The 22,197-nt window shown below is 37.3% G+C and overlaps 1 protein-coding gene across 1 annotated transcript in view; it reads right to left on the bottom strand.

Annotated features, from left to right (window-relative positions):
* ADAM32 (ADAM metallopeptidase domain 32) overlaps nucleotides 1-22,197 on the bottom strand; it is a 173,610-nt gene that overhangs the window by 91,047 nt on the left and 60,366 nt on the right. Inside the window, exons 7-9 of the mRNA XM_044226004.1 lie at nucleotides 20,212-20,280; nucleotides 15,753-15,824; nucleotides 15,380-15,546 (exon numbers count right to left, since the gene is read on the bottom strand). Of these exons, the coding sequence (XP_044081939.1) occupies nucleotides 15,380-15,546; nucleotides 15,753-15,824; nucleotides 20,212-20,280 (308 nt within the window). The remainder of the gene's footprint in view (nucleotides 1-15,379; nucleotides 15,547-15,752; nucleotides 15,825-20,211; nucleotides 20,281-22,197) is intronic.

Consider the following 22,197-nt stretch of genomic DNA (forward strand, 5'->3'; position numbering starts at 1 on the left):
AATCCCACAATATATAAAAAAGCTGAGTGTGTTCAGCAGGTTTTCATGTCTCAAAATCAATGTACAAAAGTCAATCTGATTTTCCCATACTAGCAATAAAATATTTGAAACTGAAGTAAAATGAGACATTTACAATAGAGCTGATGTTATTTAAGGGTATGAACATGCAATGAGTAGTCAGTAAGACCTAGAGATCCAATACAATAGAGGAGATAACAATGTTGTTTTATAATCTTGAAATCTGCTAAGAGCTTAGAAATTTATTATTTCAATCACACAAAAATGATAATTATATAACATGACAGATGTGCTTATTACCACTTTAACAGCAATCATATAATATATAAATGTATTTATTAACATGTTGTATACCTTAAATTTACACTGTTATGCAGAATTCAAATACATTTGAATAAAAATTTAAAGATAAGCAAATTAATTTTTTTTCCATTCTGTGTTCAAAAAAGAAGAAAAAACAGCACTAAAAACATGATATACTAGGATATAAAGCTAACATAAATGTGAGAAAAATATGCAACCTGATAGACACTGGTATATCTGTATACTGATAGAACTGTATACTACAGAGCTTTGATGAAAGAAATTTAAAAAGATCTAAGTAAATATAAGAAAATACCAAGTGCACTGACTGGAAGAGTTAGTATTATTAAGCTGCCAGTTCTCTCCACACTACTGTATAGATTCTATGCAGTTCCAATCAACATTCTAGCAAGATATTTTAAAGCAACTGAGAAGCTGACTGTAACACTTATGTAGAAAGGCAAAAACTTAGAATAACCGAAACAATTTTCAAAAAGAACACATTTGGAGAATTTTTACTACTTGATTTAAATGGTTTTTATAAAGCTATAGTAATCAAGGCAGTGAGTTATTCACAAAAGAGGCCAAAAATAAACTCTTACATATAAAGTCAAATCATTGTTGCTACTGAGGAGGGAGCCCAAGTGCAAAAAGAGCCCAAAAGTGCAAAAGCAATTAAATGGAGAAACTATAATTTTTTTCAAGAATTAATGTTGAATAACTATTCATGTGCAAAAATGTCCTCCTTCATATTTTTTGGTACAACATTAAAACATGATTCATCATCCAAAACATGATTCATAAAATAAAAAATTGATAGGTTAATAATGAATTCATCAAAATCTGCTTTTTAAAATATACTATTAAGAAAATGAAAAGACTACCCACAGCCAGAAAATATTCTGAAATCATATATATTATATAGGACATGTATCTAAATGCTGAAAGAACACTTAATAGGAAGAGCTGGTCCAGGATGGCAACATAGGAAGATCCTGATCTTACCTCCTCCATAGACATACCAAATCTATACCTATTTGTAAAGAAACTCCTCCTGAAAAAGGACTTACGGCTAACTGAACAGCTTCTGTATAATGAAAGATAGAAAGACAAGAGGGACTAGCAAGACAGGAGACACAGTAATGAAGAGAAATCCCAAATCTAAAACTGCGAATGGCAGTGAGGAGTGATAACACTGAGAGACCAGGAGCAGATTCATCTGCCCTGGGGCACAGAAAGAAAAGAAAAACAAAACAAAACAAAAACAAAAAAACAAACAATCAAAAAAACCCGAGGTTAAAAGAGCAACTAGGACATAAAAGAACAAGCTCTAGAAATCCACTAAATGTCAGGGGTATTGCTGGACTCCTTGGGTCAGAGAGGCTAGTGAGTGCAATGGTTTACACTCAGCCTACAACTTGATCTTGTAGATGAGAGCAGGGTCTGGGAGCCATAACCAACCTGCAAGCACCTGGCCCCTAGCTCAACCACCCCTAGATGCCCTGAGACACAGAAAAAAAGCCATGGTTTAAAAGACCAACTAGTATATAAGAGATACAGCCCCAGAACTCAGCCAAACTATGGGGGTATGGGAGTAGTAGGGAGCTGCTAGATGCTAGAACTCTCTCCAGGACAAGGGAGCTAGCAAGTACAACAGTTTCTTTTCCTCTTCCGCCTTGATAATGTGAATGGGAGCAAGGTACAGATGCCCTGGCTCATTTACCACCTCAGTGCGCCCTATGCCCCTGATCCTACCAATCCCAGCTGTTCCACTGGAATGCCCCTTGTCACTGCTCACTGCAGCCCTAGCCATTATGCCAAGGTGACACATGTACAAAGCCACCTCAGAACACTCCAAGCCCACACCACCGCAGCTTCCACCAGCTCGATAAGGCACCCCCAATGCAGAACACTCAGGACCTCCAACTGACACCTGCTTCAGTTCCAGCCACCCCCAACAGGGTGTGCCATGCCTATAGTGCCCCAGAAACCTCCAGCCAATGCTCACCTTGGTTCCAGTGGCACCACCCCGCCAAGGGCACTCTTGTTCTGAGCACCTCAGGATACTTCAGCTATCCTGCCAGGGCACGGTTTGCATGGAGAGCCCAAGGACCACACCAACCCTTTCCCACTTCAGCTTTACCTGTCCTGCAGGGTGCCTGCTGCCTCAAGAGCCCAAGGAAGTCCAGCCTATGCCATTTCAGCTATAGCTGTCCCACCAGGGTGCCCTTCGCACAGAGACTCTCTGGTCTATGCCCCATCTTGGTTCCAGCAGTCCAGCCTAGGCATCCTCTAAGCAGAAAGTTCCAGAACACCATGGCTTATATCCATTTCAGCTTCAAGTATACTGTCAGGACACCCTTTGTGTAGAAAGCCCAGGGACCACCCTAGACTGTGCTCATATCAATTGTAGCTGTCCTGCTAGGAGGCCCTCAGAATGTAGAGGCCCAGAATACCCTGGTCTGCACCTACTTCAACCTCAGCTGTCCTGCCAACGTGCCCACAGTGCAAAGAGCCATAGAACCCATCAGACTGCAATCACTTCAGATTCACAGTCATATCAGGATAGCCTCTGTGCATAGAGCCTCAGACCACCCCGGCCCACACTCACTTCAGCCCTGGCCATCCCACCAGAGCAGCCCTAGCACAATCTGCACCATGGCCCTCAGCCCACTTCATCTACAGCTCCAGTTAGCAAAAGTCAACAAGGGAAGTTGACACAAGGAATGAATATAAGCAAGACCATTCCTTTAAGTTGAGGAAAGGTAGTTTTTCTAATTCATATAAACAAACAGAAATTCAAGAAAAATGGGAATACAGAAAAATTGCTCCAAGAGAAAGAAAAAGACATCAGAAAAATAACTAATGAAAAAGAGATATGCAATATGACTCAGAAAGAATTTATAGTGATAATCATAAAAGATGTTCACTGGGGTGGTCAGAAAAAGTGGAAAAACTCAGTGAGGCCTTCAGTAAAAAGAAAATATTTTTTAAAAACCAATCTGAGGGGCGCCTGGGTGGCTCAGGGGGTTAAGCCTCTGCCTTCGGCTCAGGTCATGGTCTCAGGGTCCTGGGATCAAGCCCCGCATCGGGCTCTCTGCTCGTCAGGGAGCCTGCATCTCCCTCTTTCTCTGCTTGCCTCTCTGCCTACTTGTGATCTCTGTCTGTCAAACAAATAAATAAAATCTTTAAAAAAAAAAAAACAATCTGACTTGAAGGATGCAATAACTAAAAGAAAAATAATCTAGATAGAATCAATAGTAGATTAGTAGCTGCAGAAGAATGGATCAGCAATCTGGAAGACAAGGTCATGGCAAGCATCCAAGCTAAACAGTAAAAAGAAAAAGGCATTTTTAGAAAGTGAAAATAGGTTAAGTAACTCATTGGACAACATCAAACAAACAAATATTCCCTTCATCATTAGGGCCCAAGAAGAAAAGGAGAAAGGAGCAGAAAACGTATTTGAAATAATAAGTAGGGGCAGCTGGGTGGCTCAGTCAATTAAGGGTCTGCCTTTGGCTTAGGTCATGACCTCAGGGTTCTGGAATCAAGCCCTACATTGAGCTCTCCACTCAATGCGGCATCTGCTTCTCCCTCCTAGCTCTCCCTCTCACTCTCTCTCTCAATTAAATAAATAAAATCTTTAAAAAAAATAATAGGTAAAAACTTCCCTAACTTCGAGAAGGCAATACACAGCCAGGTTCAGGAAGTGCAGAGAGTTGCATACAAGATGAACCCAAGAAAGTCCACACCACAACACATTACAGTTAAAATGTCAGAAGTTAAAGACTGGGAATGTTAAAAGCAGTAAGAAAGAAACAACTACTTACATTCAAAGAAAACCCCACAAGACCATCAGTTGACTTTTCAGCAGAAACTGCAGATCAGAAGAGAGATATATTCAAAGTGCAGAAAAGAAAAAAACCTACAACCAAGAATACTCTACCTGGCAAGGTTATCATTTGGAATTGAAAGAGAGATAAGGAGTTTATCATCAGAACAAAAGTAAAAGGATTTTACCACCACTAAACCTCCTTATAATAAAAATGTTAAAGGGACTTCTTTAAGTGGAAAAAAATCCGTAAGTAGAAGCAAATTATGAGTTAAAGGATATAAAGTATGACAACATATATATAAAATGTGAAGAAGGGAGTAAAAAACAAAAAGATCATAAACTTTAAATATAGACTGTTATACACATAGGATACTATATGTGAACATCATAGTAACCACAGACCCAAAACCTATAATAAATAAACATAAAACATAACACTATATAAACTCATCAATCACAAGGAAAGAGATCAAGAGAAGAAAAGGGAGAAATTGACAAAAACAACCAGAAAACAATTAAAATTGCAAAGGACTATACCTATCAATAATTTCTTTAAATTTAAATGGTCCAAATGTTCCAGTTGAGACACAGGATGGCAAATAGGTAAAAAGAACCATCTTTTGCTGCCTATTAGACTCCTTACTTTAGGCCTAAAGATACATACAGACTCAAAGTGAAGGGATGAAGAAAGATAATCCATGCAAATGAAAGTGGAGGGGAAAAAAGCCAGGGTAGCAATTCTTATGTTGAACAAAACAGACTTTAAAACAAAGACTGCAGGGGTTACTGGGTGGCTCAGTCATTAAGCGTCTGCCTTCTGCCTTCGGATCGGGTCCTGATCCCAGGGTCCTGGGACCAAGCCCCGCACCTGTTCCCTGCTCGGTGGGAAGCCTCCTTCTCCCTCTCCCACTCCCGAAGTTTGTGTTCTCTCTCTCTCTCTCCCTCTCTCTCTGTCTCTCTGTCAAATAAATAAATAAATATTTTTAAAAAAATGTAAAGAGACAAAGAATAACAATAGCAATAACAATACTGTTAAAAGGAATCAGTCCAACAAGAGAATATTACAAATATCTATGCACCCAACATTGGAATATTTAAGTACATAAAGAAAAGATTAACCAATATAAAGGGAGAAATTGACAATAATGTAAAAACAGTAGTGGACTTTAAACTCTATTTACATCTATTAATAGGTCATCCACATATAAAACCAATAAGGAAACAGTATCTTTGAACAATACTTTACACCTGATGGATTTAACAGGTAAATACACAGTACATTTCATACAAAAACAGCAGAATATACATTCTTTCAAGTGCACATGGAACATGCTCCAGGAAAGGTCAAGGTAGGTCATAAAATAAAGTCTCAACAAATTTAAAAAGACTGAAATTGTATCTGTCATCTTTTCTGACCACAACAATACGAAACTAGAAATCAATTACAAGGAAGAAAAAAACTATAAAAACCAAACATGTGGAGATTAAATAATGTGCTACTAAACAACCAATAGGTCAAATAAGAAATCAAAGAGGAAATTTAAAGGAATGCATAGAGACAGATGAGAGCGAAAACACAATGGCACTCAGAGAAAACAATTCTAAAAGGAAAATTGATGGCGATACAGTCCCACCTCAAAAAAACAACAAGAGGGGCGCCTGGGTGGCTCAGTGGGTTAAAGCCTCTGCCTTCGGCTCGGGTCATGATCTCAGGGTCCTGGGATCGAGCCCCATGTCGGGCTCTCTGCTTAGCGGGGAGCCTGCTTCCTCCCTCTCTCTCTGCCTGCCTCTCTGCCTGCTTGTGATCTCTCTTTCTGTCAGATGAATAAATAAAATATTAAAAAAAAAAAAACAAGAAAAATCTCAGTCTAACCTTATAACTAAAGGAACCAGAAAGAACAAGCCCAAAGTTAGTAGAATGAAGGAAACAATAAAGATCAGAGCAGAAGTAAATGAAATGAAGGCCAAAAAAAAAAAATTCAATGGAAAAGATCAAAGAAATGAAGAGCTAGTTCTTTGTAAAGATATACAAAATTAAAAAACTTTTCACCTATCTCCAGGTACTTTTTGTTTTCTCTTTTGATTTTTTTGACCCATAATTTTTTCAGTAGCATGATGTTTAAACTCTATATATTTGTGAATTTTCCAGTTTTCTTCTTCTATTGATTTCTAGTTTCCTAAAATTATCAGAAAAGATGTCAGATATGCTTTAGATCTTCTTGAATATATTAAGACTTATTTTGTAGGAGGTATCCAAGATGGCAGAGGAAGAGGAGACCTTGGTTTTGCCTGGACCCAGGAATTCAGCTAGATAGCTATCAAACCATTCTGAACACCTGCAAACACAACCAGAGATCTAAGAAAAGAATAGCTGGGACTATTAAAAAAAAAGCGACCACTTTCTTCAATGGAGGAGGTGCAGAGAACTGAATAGGAGGCAGTATATGGGAAGATAAAACCACAGTGGGAGGGAGCCTCCATAAGCTGGCACCAGAAAGTGATATATCAGCAGAGCACAAAACTGTAACTTTTAGAAGTCTGCTCCAGTGAGGAATGTCCCCCCTGAAAGGCACTTGGGTGGCTAAGTAGGGGCAGAACCCTAGGCAGACCTGTGTGGCCTGAGGATCCACAGGGTCACAAGATGACTGAGGGTGCCTGAGTATGGCAGAGTTGGTTTTTTTTTTTTCTTTTCCAAAAGAAAAGAGAAAGGACCCAAATAAATAAAATCATGAATGAAAGTGAAGAGATCACAACCAACACCAAAGAAATACAATTATAAGAACATATTATAGCATTATATATTATATATATATGTTATATTGTATTATATTAAATTATATTAGAACATATTATAAGCAATTATATGCCAAAAAATTAGCCAATTTGGAAGAAATGGACGCATTCCTAGAGATGTTTAAACTACCAAAACTGAAACAGGAAGAAATAGGAAACATAAGCAGACCCATAACCAGCAAGGAAATTGAAGCAATAATCAAAAATCTCCCAACAAACAAGAGCCCAGGGCCAGATGATTTCCGGAGGAATTCTACCAATCATTTAAAAAAAAAGAATTAATGCCTACTCTTCTGAAGCTGTTTCAAAAAATAGAAATGAAAGAAAAACTTCCAAACTTTATGAGGCTAGCGTTACCTTAATCCCCAAATCAGACGAAGACCACAAATACTATATGATTTCACTCATACGTAGATTTTAGAAACAAAACAAACAAGTAAAGAGAGGAGAGAAACTTAAACCAAAGAACAGACTCTTACCTATAAAGAACAAACTGATAGTTACAAGAGGGGAGGTGAGTGAGGGGATGGGTAAAAACAGGTGATGGGGTTTAAGGAGAGCACTTGTGATGATGTATGAAGTGTTGAATCACGGTACACCTGAAACTAATATTACACTGCATGTTAACTAACCAATTTAAATTAAAACTTAAAAAAATAAAAATAAAAAGGGCCTGTCTGAGCCCATGTGAGCTTATAGTTGGATGGTGTCAGCAATCAGACCACATACTTGCCCTCACCCCATTTCTGGAGATGCAGTCATAGCAAACTGCAGGGCACTCCCTTCGCATTATCTTGAGAGGCTTTCATTGGTAAGTAGGGCCTGCAGTCAAATCAGATGCCTGCCCTTTGTCTGTCTGTCTGTGGGGGTTCAGGGTGCTCTCCCTTCCTTGTCCCATGAGAAGCTTTTGCTGGTGGGCAGGGCCAGCAATCAGACCAGATGCCTGCTCCCAGTCTGTCTGCCAGGGCTGCAGTGACCCTGAACAACAGGGCTCTCTCACTGTACTCACCCCTGAGAGATTTTTTTTGGTGGGTGGGGCCTGAAGTCAAATCAAATGTGTACCTCCAGTCCATCTGTTGGAACTGCAGTCAAATTAGTAGTGTGTATGGCAATAGTCTCCTTCCCCAGGGGCAGGGGTCACTGGAGTGGTGCTGGTCCCTGCCATGGCTGCTTGCAGGATGTGATAAAGCAAGAGCCACTTTGGAGGGACTCCTGCAGAGTAGGAGGGTTAGAATGGGCAGATCTGCAGAATGCAGGAGCAGGGCACACAGTATTAGCAAGGTAGGTAGAGAGTGTTCATGTTGGTCCCCAGAGGTGTCAGGGTATCTAGGCTGGAGGTCAGTGGGGAAAAGAAATGGCACCCACCAACTATTTTGCTCTTAGAGAAGTCCCCTAAAGATCCCTGTCCCTCCAGCACACATTCTGAGGCTACTAAGTAAATCTCCTTCATGTATATCTCTGGCACTTTTCGAACTGTGTCTTCTATGCTCTATTTCAGTGAGGTTGTTTGTTGTACTGGCTCTTTAAGGGCAGGGACTCAATTTCCTATTGCCCCATTGTAAAACTCATGAAGTTAAGCTCCACTGGGTCTTAAAGCCAAAGGTTATGGAGATTCATCTTCCCATAGAGGTCCCCTACGTCTGTGGTGCCTAGTATGTGGTCCACTCCTCTTCCTTTTCCATGATTCTGATGTCCCTCCTGTTTGTGGTTGGTTTCACTGGAAATTTAGCTTATGACTCTGTCTCTCCACCCCTACCCATTTGGATATGGCCTCCTCTCTATGAATGGAAAGTCTGTTTTGCCAGTCTTTGGGTCATTTTCTGGGTTAGCTGCACTGATGTGGCTTTTCTCTAGGTGTGCCTGTGGGACAAAGTAAGTTTAGATTCCTCCTATTCTGCCAACGTCCCTGAAGTCCCAATCAATAGCTAAGTTCTTATTGCCACTTTATTGTTTTCTGTCTGCTTTATAACTAACTGCCCTTTCATTTCTCCTTATCTTGCTCTCTTCCTTTTTGATTTGATGATTTGCTATAATGTATGCACACATTTATTGCATGTTATCTTTTGTATTTATACTATAAGTTTTACCTTTGTGGTTACCATGAGGCTTTCATAAAACAAATTATAAGTCTACTTCAAGGTGATAACCTAACTTTGAACACATTTTAATGGTCTACATTTTTACTTCCTCCACCCCGTTTTGTTATGATGTCATAGCTTACATCTTTTTGTATATCCTCTAAAAAATTAAAGTTGTGTTTACTACTTTGTCTTTAAACCTTCTTACTAGCTTTATAAGTGATGAACGCACCCCCTTTACAACATTAGACTAATCTGGATTTTACTGTTTATTTGTGAGTGAGATTTACACTTCCATGTGTTTTCTTGTTACAATTGCGGTCCATCTCATTTAAGCTGAAACAATATTCCTTGAACATTTCTTGTAATATTGGTCTAGTTAGTGGTGATGATGCCCTTTAGCTTTTGCTTGTTGGAACACTGTTTATGTCTCCTTCAATTTTTCCAAGTACAATGTTCTTAATTAACATTTTTTTTCTGTCAGCACTTTAAATATATCATGTAACTTCTTCCTGGCATGGAAAGTTTCTGCTGAAAAATCTGCAAATAGTGTTATGGGGTTCCCTTATATGTAACAATATGGGGGGTCCTTGCTACATTTAAAATTCCCTCCCCTTTAACTTTTGACAATTTGATATTAATGTGTCTTGGTGTGAGTCTCTTTGGCTTTGTCTTACTTGGCCTCTCTGGAATTCCTGGATCTGAATGTGTATTTCCTTCTCCAGGTCAGGGAAATTTTCAGCCATTATTTCTCCACCAAAGTTTTCTACTCCTTTCTCCTATCTCTTGCTGATATGGCTGTAATGTTAACATTGGTCTGCTTGATGTTCTTCCACAAGTCCCTTATGCTATTTTTGCTTTTCCTCTCTTTTTCTATGTGCTGCTCTGATGGGGTGAGATTTGAGTTCACTGATCCTTTCTTCCACTTCATCTAGTATGCTGTTGAATTCTATGTATTTTTCCATTCGGGTATTATATCTTTAGCTCTGTAACTTCTGTTTTGTATTTCTTACATTTTCTCTTTTAATGAAATTCTCATCTTTTCCATACAATCCTGAGCTCAAAGAGCATCTTTAAGACCATTATTTTGAGCTCTTTATCAGGTAAATCACTTATATCTATTTCATTAAGATCTTTTTCTGAAGTTTTATCTTAGTCTTTCATTTGCAAGATATTCCTGTTTTCCATTTTCCTTGACTTTGTGTTAGTTTCTATGCATTAAATAAATCAGTTATCTCTCAGTCTTAAAGGAGTGGCCTAGTAGTATAGAATATAAAGTTATCATTTAACCTTGTCCTTCTGGTAATCTCTCAAACATCTTGATACTCAAGCAGGTTACTTTATTTTTAGAGGGTCCCACTACTTGATGGTGTCCCAAGACCTGTCACTGCCCCGAATGGGAGGGTGTCAGTCAGCATCTAGATTCAGGCAGACTGGAAACCAGACACTAAGGCAAATATACCTCTTTTAGGGAAGCACAGAGAAACTGGCATTTTGGTCTATTCCTTCTGTGCTGAACCCTGTGATGATAGCCAGTTAAGAACCATTCCTTTGTTACCACCCCATCACCTTGTGAACACAAGTCCCTCTGGCCATCAAAGTCGGGCTATTAAGGGATGTATACTCTGGGCAGCAGCCTCTTAAGTTTAGGGCACCAGATATGTGCACAAGCTCCTTTCTTAGAGACACCAAAGACTTCAGGATGGACAGAGGAAGAGCATGAAGACGGCACCTGCTAGCCTCCCCAGCCTCTGAAGAGGATTATAATCAGACTCTAGATGTGTGTTCAATTCAATGTGTGCTTAACTATGGCCCTCAGGCCAGAGCTATGAAGATAACTAATAGGCCTCTTTCACAGAAAGATTGGGGGTGTATTTCAGTTTCCTATCTTTATACTGTGCCTTGTGCGCTGTAGCCAGTCAAGAACTATTTCTCCATTAGCTACAGTCCTATAATACCCACAAAATTAAGCGCCACTGACCATCAGGTGATCCAACAGGTATCCCTTGGGCAGCAACCACAGAAACCATTGCACCAGATGAGTGCGCAAGGTCTTTCTGGAAATTCCAGCAACCTACAGTAATGCAGAAGGAAATCACAAATATGGCACCTAATGGTAATTCATTAGGCCCATAGATGTGTGTTAAATTTCTACTTTCAGAGGAAGACTGGGCATCTCTGTCCACTCCCTGTGTTCTAGGCCCTGTGGGATAGCCTCAGAGTCTGATGAGTCCTTAAGAAAAATTTCCCAATTCCCTATAGCCTGTGGATCTTATGATGGAAGCCTTATCATCTTTCAAATCTAGATGTCTTGTGGGCTTGCTTCTCAGGCGCTATCTTAAAAGCTGAGTTGTTAGACATAGGATTTAAGCTATTAGTTCCTCAGAGAGAAGCTCAGAGTTACGAGTTCCCCCAAGTTCTGAGAGACCATTTATCATGAGATTGTGTCTCAGTTTCTCCTACCTGTTTCAATATGGGTTTTTTTCTTGTTCATCTGATGTGTAACAGTAGCGTAGTTTTTTTTTTTCCTCAGAAAAAAACTTTTCTATATGTAGCTTAGTTTTTCTCAGAAAAAAGTCTTTCCAGATTCAGTGTGTCTATTTCTTGATTTGCATTCCTCTAATGATTAGTATTGACAAAGATTTCTTAATGTGCTTATTGGACCCTTGTAGATCTTATCTGGAGAAATGTCTCTTTAAGTCCTTTGCCCATTTTTAATGAGACTGTCTTTTTGCTGTTAATATTTATTGTCCCTTATATATTCTGGATATTAAACACTTACTAGGCATATGATTTGAAAATATCTTCTCCTATAGGTTGCCTTTTCATTCTGTTCTTTTTTTATTCAAGCATAACCAATATATGGTCTTATATTAGTTTCAGGTGTGCAGTATAATGACTCAACAATTCTATACATTTCTTGGTGCTCATCAAGATAACTGTACTCTTAAACCCTTTTATCTATTTCACCTAGCTACCCACCCACTTTCCTATGGCAGATACCAGTTTGTTCTCTGTGTTTAGAAGTCCATTTTTTTCTCTTTGTTCATTTTTATTTTGTTTCTTAAATTCCACATATTTGTGAAATCATATGTAATTTAACCCTCTCTGACTTATTTAACTTAGCATTTTTCTCTCTAGGTTAATCCATGTTGTGGCAAATGACAAGATTTCATTCTTTTTGATAGCTTAATAATATTCCATTGTGTATGTATACCACTTCCTCTTTACCCATTCATCTATCAATGGACAGTAGCATTGCTTCCATATCTTGGCTATTGTAAATAAAGTTGCAATACACATAGGGGTGCATATATCTTTTTGAACTAGTGTTTTTGTTTTCTTTGGATATATCAAATTGTGAAATTACTAGATCAGATGGCAATTCTTTATTTTTTTTTTAAGAAAACTTTATACTGTTTTTCACAGCAGTTCCAATTGTGTTCCCACCAACATGGCATAAGGATTCCTTTTTCTCCACATTTTTGCCAACATTTGTTGAGACAGAGAGTGGGTGAATGGGGTGGAGGAGCAGAAGGAGAGAATCTTAAGCTGGTTCCACGCCTAGTGCAGAACCCAATGCAGGACTCAATCTCACAACCCTGAGATCATGACCTGAGCCCAAATCATGAGTCAAGTGCTTAACTGACCAAGCCACCTAGGTGCCCCCTTGTCTTTTTTATTTTAGCCATTCTGATAGGTATGGCTTGCTGTCTAATGTGGTTTTGATTTACATTTCCCTGATGATTAGTAATGTTGAACATCTTTTCATGTGTTAGTCAGCCCTCTGTACATCTTCCTTAGATAAATGTCTATTCAAGTCTACTGATCATTTTTAACCAGATTATTTGTTTTATTACTGTTGAGTTATATAAGTTCATTATATATATTTGGATAGTAACCATTTATCAGATATATCAGTTGCAAAAGCAAAGCCTTTTTGCTTTGCTGATGGTTTCCTTAATGGTGCAGAAGATTTTTATTTTTGTGTAGTTCTAATAGTTCAATTGTGTTTTTGTTTCCCATTCCAGAGGGCAGATCTAGAAAAATGTTTCTATGGCTGGTGTGAAAAGCTGGTGCTGCCTATATTTTCTTCCAGGAATTTTATGGCTTCATGTCTGAAATTTAGGTCTTTGGGCCACCTTTAGTTTATCTTTTTCGTATGGTGTAAAAAAAAAAAAATGAAAGACAATTATCATATGATCTCACTAATATGAGGAATTTAAGAAACTAGACAGAGAATCATAGGGGAAGGTAGGGAAAAAATGAAACAAGATGAAACCAGAGAGGAAGACAAACCATAAGAGACTCTTAATCTCAGGAAATGTACTGAGGATGGAATGGATAAGCTGGCTGGGTGATGGACACTGGGGAGGTTATGTGCTATCGTGAGTGCTGTGAATTGTGTAAGACTGATAAATCACAGACCTGTACCCCTGAAACAAGTAATACATTATATGTAAATTTTTTTAAAAGATAGTCTCTTCAACAAATGGTATTGGAAAACTGGAAAACAACACACAAAAGAATTAACAGGACCACATTCTTACACCATACAAAAAAAAATTCAAAATAGATTCAAGATGTAAAGGTGAGACATGGAACCATGAAAATCCTAGAGGATAACACAAGCAGTAACCCTCTCTGACACTGGCCCTTAACAACTTCTTCCTAGATATGTCTCCGGAGGCAAAGGAAACAAAAGCAAAAATAAACTATTGGTACTTCATCATAAATTTCTTCATAAAAAGTTTCTGCACAGTGAAGGAAGTATTCAACAAAACTAAATAAAAATCTTTGGAATGGGTCGATATATTTTCAAATGACCTATGTGCAAAAGGGTAAGTATCCAAAATATATAAAGAACTTACACAACTCAACACAAAAAAATGAATAATCCAATTAAAAATGAGAAGACATGAATAGACTTTTTTTCCAAACAAGACATACAGATGGCCAACAGACATATGAAAAGCTAATCAACATGACTCCTCAGCAGGAGGTACAATCAAAACTTCAATAAGATAACTCCTCACACCTGTGAGAATGGCTAACACAAGAAACAACAGGTGTTGGCAAGGATGTAGAGAAGGGGGAACACTTCTGCACTGTTGGTAGGAATGCAAAGTGATGCAGCCACTCTCTAAAATAGTATGGAGGTTCCTCAAAAAGGTAGAAATAGGACTACCCTAGGATCCAGAAAATGTACTAGGTATTTACTCAAAGAATACAAAAATACTAATTCAAATGGATACATATCCCAATATTTATAGCAACATTATGTACAATAGCCGAATAATGGAAAAAGCCCAAGTGTCCATCAACTGATGAACAGATAAAGAGGAAGTGATATATATATGTATATATATATGTGTGTATATACATACTCAGCCATGAAAAAGAATGAAATCTTGCCATTTGCAATGACAAGGATGGAGCTCGAGAATATTATGCTAAGGGAAATAAATCAGGGAGAGAAAGACAAATACCATATGATTTCATTCATACACGGAATTTAGAAAACAAAACAAATGAGCATAGGGAAGAAAAGAGAGGGAGAGGCAAACTAAGAAACAGATTCTTAACTATAGAGAACAAACTGATGGTTATCAGAGGGGAGATGGGTAAGGGGATGGGTTAAATGGATGATGACGGTCGAGGAGTGCACTTATGATGAGCTAGCAGGGCTGAGGGAGGGATAGAGAATCTATTTTTAATAAATAACAAGCTAGAAAGACCAAAAAACAAGGATTTACTTCAAATAATTGAGTTTGAGGGGGTGAGAAAAAGAAAAATTTAGCCATTAGCTGATAATTGTTTTATGGATATGTACGGTACATAAGGATTAATTATTTTACTTTCTCAACTGTTCTTATGCTTGAAATCTCCCCACAATAAAAACTAGAACAAAACAAAAAAGAAAATTAATATTTAAAATAATGCATAAAATTCATTAGGGTAAACTGTTTCTAACCTTCTTTCCCAAGCCTTTGATCCAACTTCATAACAAAATAAGAACTTTATAAGATAAATCCCATTATTTTAGGTAGTGGTTAAGATTATGGGCTCTGGGGTTCAAACCTGTGGGTTCAAACCAGAAGGACACCACTAGATAGAAGAATCCTGAAATCTTTTAACCTCTAGAAACCTCAATACCTTCATTAGTAAAGAGCTAATAAGCAAAGAAATAAATTTTAGCAAGCTTTTTTTTTAGTGACAAACAGAAAGAGAATATGAGGCCTGAATGAAGCAACTAATAATGTATTAATGGTCACCAAAAGAAGTTCCCTAAATAAGCTATATTATTATCACAGATCTCTGCTTTCTAAGAATAGTGAAACATTATTCTTACATGAATAAATATGCAATATCATGAGGCCTTAGAGTTAGATAGAACTTTTTCCATTTTAAAAATCTACGCAATACTTCATCTGCCTCACCAACTGTAGAAATCTTATTTTTATCTGACCACAACTCCAATGATGACAGCACAATAGTAACTTTAAACTGGGCAAACATCTAAAAACAAAAGAGATAAATACATGAAAAATTAATCCTTGTTATTTTATAATAACGAAGAAATTAATGCTTGACAATTTGACAATTCCATACTCAGTTTGTATAGATGGCTTAATTATTCAGAAATGCCAAGTGAAGTTAATAGAAATTATAATTTCAAAACTAGTATAAATTTTTCTAACAAGTATGAAAAGAAAAATACTTACCGAATTTACAAGGCCAATAATTTCAATGACTTTATTTGTTACAATCATGCTATCAGAGCCCAAGTAATCATACTGAAAAACAAAATTAATTTTAAATTTAAATATAATCTGTTATGTAATATGTTTGAAATATACTCTCCATTTACTCTCAGAACTTTGAGGCTGCTTTGGGGTTAGAATAGTTCAAACTAAGACAGTAACAAATTTTAAAAATGAGTATAAACTTGGTCATTCATATATGCTGGTGGAAATGTAAAATTATACAGCCACTCTAAACTTCTAAAGAAGTTTAGCAGCTTCTTTCAAAACAAATAATATATTTACCATATGACCCAGCAGTTGCTTCCCTGGGCATTTATTTATATTTTTTAAGATTTATTCAAGAGTGAGAACAAGCACAAGTTGGGGGAGGGGCAGAGGAGGAGAATCTTCAACATGGGGCTCAATCCCACAGCTGATGAGATCGTGACCTGAGCCAAAATCACAAGTGGGATGCCAAACCAACTGAGCTACCCAGGCCTCCCACCCTCCTGGGCATTTATCCTAAAGAATAAAAACTGATGCTCAAAAAAAAAAAAAAAATTCATGAATGTTCATAACAATTTATTCCTATTAGTCCAAAACTAGAAACAACTTCTATGTCCTTCAGTGGTTAACTGGTTAAACAAACCGGTACATTCTTACCATGGAATAATGATCATTAATAAAAAGGAACTGACTAAACTGGATAAATGAAACAATCTGGATAAACCTTAAGAAAATTATGCTAAGTGTTAAAAAAAATCTCCGAAGGATATATATAAGATAACATTTATGCAATATTGCAATATTCCTAACTCAAGGAATAGAGCACAGATTAGTTACTGCCAGAGGTTAAGAAGTGTAGGGGAGTAGGGAGAAATGGATGTGACTATTAAGAAAAATGTAAGAGTCTTGTAGTGATGGTTTATTTAGTGTCTTGATCGTGACAGTGATTACACAAGCCTACATATGTGACCCTAGTGCATAAAACCACACACACACACACACACACACACACACAAAATTAGTGTATATACAACTGCTGAAATCTAAATAAGCTTTGTAGGATGTGCCAATGTCAAATTCCATATCTATAAATCATCTCTCTGAGGTACAGCACTGCTTGCATGTACCACAGGACCCTCAAATTAAATGTATCTAAAATGAAGCTCATCATTCTTCCTCAAAAATTACCTTTCCAATACTTTAATCAATGGTATTATCATCTATGACCTCCCAAATTTATGATACTACATATCATAAGAGCTCCATAAGAGCAGAACTTTTTCTGTTGTGTTCACAGCTGTATCCTCAATAAGTAGAATAGTAACTGGCATCTACACAATGCTCAATAAATTTAAGTGAATGGATAAATTAAATCAATTTAAGTCCTTCTAATTCAACCTCAGCAGCAACTTTTAAAATTGCTTTTCTTTTTTCCTATTACTAATACTACTAACTAGTAAATGTTCAGCTTGATTACTGGAACGGTCTCTTAAATGTCTCCAACTATCCTATCAGCAATCCAGTCCCTACACTATTACAAAAATGATAATTCTAAAATGAAAATATGAACCTGTCACTCCCCTGTTTAAAATCTTTTTAATGACTCTCCATTAACATTAGAATAAAATCCAAATTATCGTATTAGTTCTTCAATTTGTCTCTTTCCATTTTTCTTCTTCAACTCTATGTATTAATCAAACTAAACTTGCAGGTTGTTTGTTGTTATTGTTGTTTTTAAAGAACCTTCTCTCTTATTTATGTGCCTTTGCAAGGAAAAGTTTTGTACCAAGTCTTCCCTGGCCCCACCCTCACTTCATTATCTTCAATTAATGGTGTTGGGAAAATTGGACAGCTATGTGCAGAAAAATGAAATTGGACCATTTCCTTACACCACACACAAAAATAGACTCATTATCCAAACTAATCCACAAACCATCCCTTTTCAGGATCTCACACTCCAGGCCATTATCCCCCTGCCCTAATCACCCAAAGAGCCAACCAGAGACAACCCTTACATCCCAGAACCCACTGAAATCATTCAAGCTAGACAACCCTAAACCTGTTTACTTTGCCTCAAGGGTTCTTTCCCACAGAAGTTATAATCCAGTCTCCTGCCCATGTTCTCCACTGGCTCCCTCTGCTTCCTACCTATTTTGTTACTTCCCCATGTGGCTTCTGCAGGATGTGGCATACTATCTCCTTTTGGGAACTTTGAGTAACAAACAATCTCTCCAATAACAATTTTTTCTCCTGATCTGTTGGCCCAATCATACGTGAATAATAATAAAACACATTTTAAAACCCCTACTTGCATGCTTTTATACTACTCCAGGTTATAGGTATGTGTTTCCATGTCTTTCTCCATCATTGGACTGTGTTTTCATACTCCCATATGCTTCCTTCAAGCATAACATTGAATTCACTAGACTACAATTGTGGATTTAAAATTTGAGAAGTCAGTGAAGACAGTATCACTACTGTTTTTATATGCCCAACATCTTTGTAACATAGATGTCACAGGAGGCTCAATGTTTGCTTTATTAAAGAAGATGTAAATATGTATATAAACATAGAAAATGGACGTTAATCAGCATCATACGGCTGGTTAAACCTGACAATTTGAACAAAAGCTTTTAAAACAACTCTTAGACAAACCATAAGTGACTCTTAATCTCACGAAACAAACTGTGGGTTGCTGGGGGGAGGGGGGTTGGGAGAAGGGGGGTAGGGTTATGGACATTGGGGGAGGGTATGTGCTTTTGGGTAAATTGGAAAGGGAGATGAACCATGAGAGACTATGGACTCTGAAAAACAATCTGAGGGGTTTGAAGTGGCGGGGGGGTGGGAGGTTGGGGTACCAGGTGGTGGGTATTATAGAGGGCACAGCTTGCATGGAGCACTGGGTGTGGTGAAAAAATAATGAATACTGTTTTTCTGAAAATAAATAAATTGGGAAAAAAAAATATCTTTACATAGGAAAAAAAAAACTCTTAAAGTTTGTAACATAATTCTGAAAAAAATTATTTTTATAATCCAGAATATTCCCTGGAAATTTAGTGATCATTATTATAAATATCTTAATTTTTTCTTAAATGTTCCATTTGTCCCTTTTCCTATATTCTAATATATCAAATATTTTCATATTCTTCTCTAAATTTTATCTGTCTCTGAATCTCAACTTTGGCTTCCTGACAAGCTCTACAATTCTACAAGTAGAACTGATAATGTGTTTGATTCATATTCTCTGTAGTACTCCAGAAGTGTAACAATCAAATGTTCATCATCAGAACATAACTGGAGAGTACATTTTTCCCCATTTTCTGAAATCTCTGAAATATGGAGGACATAAAGCCATAAGAGGTCCTCAAATAGTTTTGGGGAATCAGGGATTTAGAAGTATGTTTGTACCAGGTAAATAATACACTGGACCAGGTGAACCTTAAAAACTGCTCCAAAAGGGCGCCTGGGTGGCTCAGTGGGTTAAGCCGCTGCCTTTGGCTCAGGTCATGATCTCAGGGTCCTGGAATCGAGTCCCGCATCAGGCTCTCTGCTCAGCGGGGAGCCTGCTTCCTCCTCTCTCTCTCTGCCTGCCTCTCTGCCTACTTGTGATCTCTCTCTGTCAAATGAATAAATAAAATCTTTAAAAAATAATTTTAAAAAACTGCTCCAAAAAAAAAAATCTGATACATTAATGTAAGCAGTTCTCATAGTTATACTCTCATCACTTTTGGGTCAATTAAAACTTTATAGGACAAAACATTCCCTAGGCTACATACTGCTCTTCAAGTGCCCTAAAAACAAATACTAAAAGCTTAAAGATTTTCACTTAAAACAAATATCATCACTGAAAATATTGTAGAGAGAGAGAGATATGAAAGATATGAAAAGATATGAAGATATAAAGATATGAAGCATCAGCCTAAAAATCATTTTGTTATTCAGGATTTTTATTTAGAGATTTCAAATAAAACATTTCTAATAGAAATATGTAATTTTGGGCGCCTGGGTGGCTCAGTGGGTTAAAGCCTCTGCCTTCGGCTCACGTCATGATCTCGGGGTCCTGGGATAGAGTCCCGCATCGGGCTCTCTGCTCAGCAGGGTGCCTGCTTCCTCCTCTCTCTCTCTCTCTCTCTCTGCCTGCCTCTCTGCCTACTTGTGATCTCTCTCTGTCAAATAAATAAATAAAATCTTTAAAAAAAAAAAAAGAAACATGTAATTTTGAGTATTTTGTTTTTCAGTTTACAAATTTTTCCACTATTCTAAGACATGTAGTAAAAAATTGTTGGGGGTTCTTTGTTTTGTTTTGTTTTGTTTTTACTTTTTTTTTTTAATGTGTTATGTTAGTCACCATAAAATACAAGTTCCTTTCTAGTTGGGAAAATTAGACATTCACAACAAATATTTAAAAACAAAGAAAAAGAAAAATACATACCAAAGCCTTATCCACCACGATATGCATTTCCACATAAAGAGGAATTAAATCTGGAACAGCTGATTCCAACTAGAAAAAAGGAAAAAAGCACTTAAAAGCATATAAAACTTTCATAACTTGTTTACTCTGAACCTTTAAAATCATTTTTCCACTTGATAGAGGTATAACTGACAAAAATTATATGTATTTAAAATATAAGACTAGTTTTGATATATATACATAGTGAAATAATTGTCATGATCAGGCTAATTAACGTATCCGCCTCACAGAGTGACCATTTTCGTTTTGTGTACATGATAAGAATGCCCAAGATCAATACTCGGCAAATTTCAAGTTTACAATACATTATCATTAACTATAGTCATACAATACACTATCAAAACTATAGTCATTATACTATATGTTTAATCCCCAAAAGTTACTTATCCTGCATAACTGAAACTTTGTACTATTTGACCAAAATTTCCCCATTTCTCTTTGTCCTCAGCTCCTGGCAACTATCATTTTACTCTTTTCTTCTAGGAGTTTTACTACTTTAAGATTCTACATATAAGTGAAATCGTGTTATATTTGTCTTTCTGTGTGTGGCTTATTTCACTTAGCATTACAGCCTCCAGGTTCATCCATGTTGCCAGAAATGGGAATATTTCCTTCTTTTTGAAGGCTGAATATTCCACTGTATGTATGTATGTATGTGTATACACATACGTGCATACATATATACATATATATAATAAATATATATATATATATATATATTCTCAAGATACACAAGTACAAGTATCTCTTCAAGATACTAATTTCATTTCCTATGGATATATATCCAGAAGTAAAATTCCTGGATGATAGGTAGTTCAATTTTTAACTTTTTGAGGAACCTCCATATGCTTTTCCGCAGTGGCTATAACAATTTGCATTCCCACTAAGAGGGCACAAATGTTCCCTTTTCTCTATAGCCTCACCAATAATTGTTATCTTTTGTCTTTTTGGTAAAGGCCATCCTAATAGGTGTGAGGTGATATTTAATTGTGGTTTTGATTTGCATTTCCTTGATGATTAGTATTTTTTTTTAAAGATCTTATTTTTTTTTAAGATTTTATTTATTCATCAGAGAGAGAGAGAGAGCGTGAGCACAGGCAGACAGAGAGGCAGGCAGAGTCAGAGGGAGGAGCAGGCTCCCTGCCGAGCAAGGAGCCCGATGTGGGACCTGATCCCAGGACGCTGGGATCATGACCTGAGCTGAAGGCAGCCGCCCAACCAACTGAGCCACCCAGGCGTCCCGATGATTAGTATTATTGAACACCTCTTCATATACCTGATGGCCATCTGTATGCCTTCTTTAAAAAAATGTCTGTTCATGTCCTTTGCCATTTTTAAATCTCATTATTTATTTTTGTTATGGAATTTTGTGAGTTTCTTATATATATTACATATATTAACCTCTTACATATATTAACCTCTTATTGAGTATATGAGTATATGATTTGCAAGAATTTTCTCTCATTCAGTAGGTTGCCTTTCCATTTTGTTGAAGAGCAAGGGGTTTGAGTTCCACATTAGGTATTCCTGCACTGGGGGCCTACAGTAGAAAGACAAACCCTCATAATATATGACTTTAAAAATCAGCAGGGTTTAATTTGAGGAGTATTAGAGGGCTACAGTAAACTGAACTGTGCTTTTAAAGAGCCTATGCACATATTCACTCACTCGGAGGCTCAGCACAGAAGCAGCTGTTTGAAAAGTACCTAGAACATAGGTAAAGATTAGTAACTAATTTTAGGGCCAATGTCAGAAGGATAGAGATTTGTAAAAACTTTCTCTGAGAACAGAAAAGCTAGTATGAACTATTTTTCTCACCCTCCTTCTGCCTAGCTGGCCCAACGCTGGTGGGTACCAACTCTGACACTTTCCATCTACCTTATTAGCACTGCACACCCCATCCCAGGGTTCCCTTGAGGACTGGCTCTGTCGAACCACCCCTCACAC

This window comes from Neovison vison, chromosome 11 (assembly GCF_020171115.1).
Source record: "Neovison vison isolate M4711 chromosome 11, ASM_NN_V1, whole genome shotgun sequence".
NCBI classification, from domain to species: Eukaryota; Metazoa; Chordata; class Mammalia; order Carnivora; family Mustelidae; genus Neogale; species Neogale vison.